General features: G+C 37.9%; 1 protein-coding gene across 1 annotated transcript; it reads right to left on the bottom strand.

Moving 5' to 3' along the window:
• Nucleotides 1–207: 207 nt before the first annotated feature.
• Nucleotides 208–711, bottom strand: LOC130746354 (uncharacterized protein At4g04775-like). Its single transcript, XM_057598961.1, has 2 exons — nt 538–711; nt 208–468 (listed from the first exon to the last, which is right to left on the bottom strand). Exons 1-2 carry the CDS (start codon nt 709–711, stop codon nt 208–210), a joined length of 435 nt encoding a protein of 144 aa, XP_057454944.1.
• Between the last annotated feature and the right edge of the window lie 5,697 nt (nt 712–6,408).

Below are 6,408 nucleotides of genomic sequence, written 5' to 3'. Positions count from 1 at the left end.
ATTGAAACATAAATGAGACACAATAACATATTCTGCCATTTCATTAACTTCAATTCATGATACATCAACCCAAGATAGAAATCATGGCCACATATTCAATTCAAGGCCAGAAATACAAACAACCATTCAAACCCTAATACATCCAACATCCACATCTAACACAAAATAACTACCCAACACAGAATACACTTCAAACCCTTCACCCCTTCAAACTCTTCTCACATAGAAAAACCAAAATGTGACTATCCAAGAAATCAGAGAAATCAAACATGCAACATTCTTGTGAAAAGTCTCAATTTCAAGCTTCTTTTTCAACTTCTTAATCTTCTTCTTCAAATCAGCTCCATGAAGCATAGAGTTAGATGAATTGCCAATCTCAGAATTATCAATTTCAACCTCTACAATCCTAGGTTCTCTTTCTTGAATAGGATCATCAATCCAAAAAAAGAAATCACATGTGCCTGGTAACTGCAGCAAGCTAGGTGTTCAAAAAATTTAAGGAACCCAAAATTGAATTACAAATTATACCACACTTACATGCCAATTTCTGCAACTCAGAAATCTCCTATCTGGGTTCTCTTGAGTACCAGCAGTGTAAAGCATGAGAGGAAGACCACATTGACATTTTGCCCTAGCCCCTGCAGACCTTTGCCTTTGCCTGGAACAAGAGGAGGAGGCAGTATAACCATTCAAAGCAGAAGAACCATTCATGTTAGGGTTTAGGGAAAGGAGAAGATCGACGATGACAAGGTGCTACGAATTACAGGGCTGGGGTTGCAGGGATGCGTTTGCGGGGAAGAAGACGAGCAAAAACGAGACGAAGAACAAAGCTAGGGGGAAGAAGACAAAGAAGAACAGAAGAGGAGCAAGAACACGATAGAGAGAGAGGAAGGTGAACTGGAAAAGGAAAGGGGGAAGAACCCTAATTCGTTTTGATTCTGGATTGGGATTTGGGGAATTGGGTTATTTTATGTGAATTGGGTTAAGTTTGGGGGGAAGTTAGTTTTGATTAATTAAGTTAGTGTTCTAATTAGTAATATGTTAATTAGGTTTATTAATCTGAGTTGTAATTTTTTTTTTAATTTTTTTATTCCACGTCATACTCGTTAATCCAGTCAGTGTGTCATTCAAGCACTCGCCGGAGCTCCAAATCATTTGTCCATTTTGATTTTGGGTTTGATGGACAACTTTAGTTTCCAGTGTGTGTAATTTAGTCATTTTTTGATAAATTCAAGAAACATGTTAGATTCACTTACTAAACTGCTACAATTGTCTTCTACAGATTGGAGTGGAGATGTTACAAGACTTTTTTAAACAGTTTTTTTTTTTAGAGCAAAAGAGAGTTTATTCAATAATAATCGAAAGCGGTACAAAGAAAGGAAAACTCAACAAACCAAACAAAAACCTACCACCCAATAGAAAAAAGCACATCCAACCTAACACATATAAGGAAAATTCTCTTTAATAACTGCGGCCAACCCTCGAATGGCATCTTCATCGCTGCCAGGGAAAGACATTCCTACCATTTGTGCAAGACACCAAGTCTTCTTTGCTCGCGTGAAATAAGGGCCCGATGGAGAAGGAGGACTAGGCGACTCCGGCACTGACGCGATATTCACACTCTCAGATTTTCGAGGGCGACCCCTAGATCGCCGAGAGCTCCCCACGCTATCCTTCGCCCCTTTAAATTTCTTAGGCCGACCGCGAGGACGGGGTCTAGGAGGGGAAAAATCAAGGGCAGGATCATCACCAAAGTCAGCAGCATCCACCCCCAGGGCAGCCTCCTCCGTCGCAAAATCAGAATAATCTTTCAAACATACTTGACTACCCCTACCAAAATCGCAACATGTAACAGAGCACTCGCCAACCTCATAGACCGACTGCCAAGGACGGAAATTGGACAGCCCATCACACCTCAAAGAACCAACATCATAAGCAACAACAGCCGTATTCGCACCAACCTCCCTTGCCGCCATCGTCCACAACAGCAGTGGTGGAACGGAACTTATCAGCCTTAGAAATAATACCAGATTGATGCATCAAGAAAGCATCAAACCAAGACCAATAATTACTCCTAGTTCCAAGGGGGGTAAATAATGATAATTTGAAATTCAAAATCCCCACCTTAAAAGAAGCCCAACAATCCCTGAATTCAAATCTTTGAGATACCAAGAGATTAAACCCTATTAAATTATCATAATTATGCACAGTTGGCAAAAGCTGGTCCCACTCACACCCTGCCTCTTTGCTAACCATCATCTGTGATCCTCTATCGCCATCAAAACTGGCGCCGCCAGCAGCCAAGGACAGAGCCGCCCCAAGGCCAGACCAAACAGCCAGCTCCGGGAACAATATGTCGTCATCGACGCGCATCACACCAACCTCCTCACATCTTCCAGAGACAACCGACTCAGGGAAGAGACATTCGTCGGAAATCCGTTGTATACACGTGCCGCAACCACCCACCCCAGCGAGCATAACCTCCGAATCTAGTAAACGACGCTGAACAGGCCTCCCCACCGGAAAACCTTTCACCACGTCACTCCAGGAACGACGCGGGGAAAGGTCACTCCGAGAAAGCTGTCGTCTCTGAGGATGGAAAACATTCGTTGTCGCATCCACTGGAACAGAGCATCGGCGCCGACGACCACCTTTCATCTTACCAGCCGAAATCTCTGGTTTGACTGATAAGTATGCTCCACCCAACCTAACACCATCCAAGCATTTCATCGCTCTAACCGCATCTTCTTTCTTAGCGTACCGAACAAAGCCAAAGCGAAATTTTCTCCCGCTTCTCCTCCTACGCTGAAGAAAGACGTTTGTCAATCTACCATGTTGAAGAAACAGATCCCTCACCTGAGAATACTCCACTGAATCTGCAATCCCATCAATGAATAAAGGGTAGCAAGGATGGCGGGCACCGTCCACCCTCTTAGAACTGCCATCTTGCACCCTATCCTCGTCGTCCTCTTCATCAGAATTTGAACAGTCTCCAACGGAATCAGCAGTGGCTTTCTTAGAAGCATGTGAAAGGGGAGCCCTAGCGGAGCTGACGATCTGTTTCATATTCCAAAAGTTATTTTATGACTTTTTTAAACAGTTACCTACCATATTGAACAGGTGCTGGAATATCTTTTTTACCCAGAGATACATTTCGGTGGACATTTGGGCATGAGGCTGCAAATCAAGCACTTCAACTTTACAAGGTAGACACATGCTACGGAGGCTATGTTTTTGGACTGGTGGAAATTTAAGACTGAAGGAAGTTCAACTAATTTTTTTTTCCAGAAAAAGGTTTAAAGATGAATAACTCTACAAGTTGATTTTGCTTTTTCTAAATTGCTTGGTTTGGGAAAAATTATGATGCCTTTTTTCTTTCCTACTTCAATTTCCCCTAACTCATTGAAATTTTTGTTTATAGAACAGGTTTGCTAGGGTTGGGCCATAAATAGAATGATCTGGAGGACCAATTCTGAAGAGAACCACAGTCGAGAGGGAATTGGCAATTGCTATTTTACCTGTCTGCTAACAAGCTACTGAAGGTGAAAAGGAGAGTCCTTGCTCCATTAGAGCGAACCTTCAGAAAATTAGAGCATTGCCTGGGCAGTCCTCGAATTCCATTATCTTTTCTATTTTTTTCACTACGTTCAATGTGTTTGTTCTGTTGATCTTAGATAGCTCTCTAGGCTCCAACAACTTGATATAAAACGTCTGGTGAGATTAAAATGGTGGCCCCTTAGGTCACTCCCTTTGCCTTTTCCTTTTTTGCTTATATTGTAACCTGTTTATACTGAATGGAAAGAAGATTAAGCTCACGGTCGAGGCCCATCGTGGTCAGTGGTGGTTTATGCATTGTCGGTTGAGCTGTGGCTGGAACATGTGGGAAAAAGGAACCATAAATGCTCCTAATGAAAGACTAGAAAAAATTGTCTTTGGAATTAGAAGGACTGAGATAATATTGGTAGGTGAGTCTAAGAGATATATAGTAACTATAGATGATGCAGATTGAAGAAACATTAAAAGTGATTAATCTATAACGGGTGAGATATATTAAAAGCTATAAATTTGTAACATATGAGAGATATTAAAAGAGAATAATTTGCAATGTGTGGAGAAACATTAAAAGTGATTATTTTGTAACGGATGAGAGACATTAAAAGTTATTAATTGTAACAGATGAGAGGTGAATTTAGTTTTATGTAATCATTAGTTAATTAGATAATCAGAAGATTTGAAGAGATATATACATTAAAAGCTATGAATGAGTCTCATAAGTCATAACTAATATATAGATAGTAGATAGAAGGCTAGGAAAATGGAGCTCTAATGCTAACCTTCTTCAATCTCAGGCATCTGTAGTTCGCTGAACATACATGCTTCCCAACAGCAGCCTTAGGCTGAGCTCCCAAAATCATAAAATTCACTACAATGGTTTTGTACATGTGGCTCTTCTAATATCAGTGTTGAAATTCTCATTGAAGAATTTATTTCTTTCATCGTATGATGGTATCATTTTACTATCAAGGATCAATTCCTCATTAATAATTTTTCTTTCATTTAAAAAAAATATAATTTAATGAAAATAAATGAAGAATATAATTGGATAACAATGTATTACACTGACAGTACACATCCATTAAACTCATATCATATTTTATCTCACTAAAATAAAAAATTAAATTGTTATATAAAAGACCAAATTAAATAGTTCAAACATTAAAATAAACATAAAAAACACAAATTAGTATAATTATTATGTTACTACAAAACAAATACAAACACATGTGACACACAAAAAAATACTAAAAAAATTAAGTTAACTACATCTATAGTTAATTTTAATTTTTTAATTCATAACTTTGTTTTTATAAACCTAATAAAGATAAAATTACTTTATTAAAATTTTAACTCAATAAACATAAATAATACCCCGTGCAATGCAGGGTAACAAAAGAAATTTTTTTCCTTTGTAAGAAACTAAATTAAATAGTGCAACATTAAACACAAAACCCAAGAATAAATAAAATAGTTGTTCTGCTACAAAATAGAAGCAAACACATTCTTCATGGAAAAAATTTACAAATTTGTATTTTCTTATATTCAAAATTATTTTTGTACTTTTAATTCATGGGTTCCCTTAATATGCACCACTTTTAGTGTGGTGTAATTTTACACCACTTTTTTAGCCTGTTATAACGGATCAACACATATTAGGGGTCACCTTAATTCATAAACTATTTTTAAATAAACGTAATACAAATTAAAAAAATTATCGTACAATAAACAAAAATTAAAATCCCATGTGCATCGCACGGGTAAAATGACTAGTGCTCGATATAAAAACTATAAATTTTCCGGGGAAAAACTTACTTCAGACGGCGAGACAAAGACATGAACCAATCTGATAGTTAACCCTATTTTATAATAACTAAGGTATTCTAGATTTGAGATTAATTTATATACACTAACGGTGTAAATAGTTTTACACAGTCGTGTAACTTATTTACACTGTTTGTACATAGAAATTAATCTTTTAGATTATCTATTAGATAATTTTCTATTTAAATTAATTTCATTCTTTATTTAATTGAGATTATGTCTTTAGTTCATATTAGCATTGGTTCCTCGCTATAGTAAAATTTTGATTTAGACCCTACTGTTTGGATAATTACTCAATTTTAGTCTATGTCGGAGTTGGTGGTTCAGTGACCTTGTCACCCGTCCTCGCCGATCTTATGTGGTGCCTCCATGCGTCCAATAAAGTCAGGCATTTTAAAAGTAACTTTTGATTTAAATTATATTCCACTTGTATAATTAAAAAAACTTAATTCCCAAATAAACTAAACAAAACCACATTAATCTAATTCCCTAATTCCTAAATTGATTTGTACCAAAAAATTCCTAGAGTGATCTTCATTCCTCATTCCTTCTCCTTCTATATAAAAAAAACAACTCTTCACGTATTAGAAATTGGGAGGCCTATACTCAACCACAAAAGCTAGCTCCAGAGTTGAGATTTGCACAACCCTTATAAACACTTGATTGGCCTTATCTCTAGCCAATGTGGGACTTCTAACACACCCCCTCACGTCCAGGATTGAACAGACTGGAACGTGGGAACAACAACGGGTGGCCCAAATATGGGAGGTCTCCACACAACAAATGGATCTAGGATAGGCTCTGATACCATATTAGAAATTGGGAGGCCTATACTCAACCACAAAAGCTAGCTCAAGAGTTGAGGTTTGCACAACCCTTATAAAGGCTATCTATGCTCTATCTCTAGCCAATGTGGGACTTCTAACACACCCCCTCACGTCCAGGACTGAACAACCTGGAACGTGGGATCAACAACAACGGGTGGCCCAAATATGGGAGGTCTCCACACAACAAATGGATCTAGGATAG

The sequence above is a fragment of the Lotus japonicus genome, chromosome 1 (assembly GCF_012489685.1).
Source record: "Lotus japonicus ecotype B-129 chromosome 1, LjGifu_v1.2".
NCBI classification, from domain to species: Eukaryota; Viridiplantae; Streptophyta; class Magnoliopsida; order Fabales; family Fabaceae; genus Lotus; species Lotus japonicus.
Note: the sequence above shows the minus strand (reverse complement) of the source record. Positions and strands in the feature narration are given on the sequence as shown.

What these genes read in the sequence shown, in the direction of transcription:
- LOC130746354 (XM_057598961.1), bottom strand. Translation starts at nt 711, where the DNA reads ATGAATGGTTCTTCTGCTTTGAATGGTTATACTGCCTCCTCCTCTTGT. An exon ending in TGAGTTGCAGAAATTGGCAT is followed by an intron (nt 469 to 537) that starts GTAAGTGTGGTA and finishes AGCTTGCTGCAG; the next exon opens with TTACCAGGCACATGTGATTT.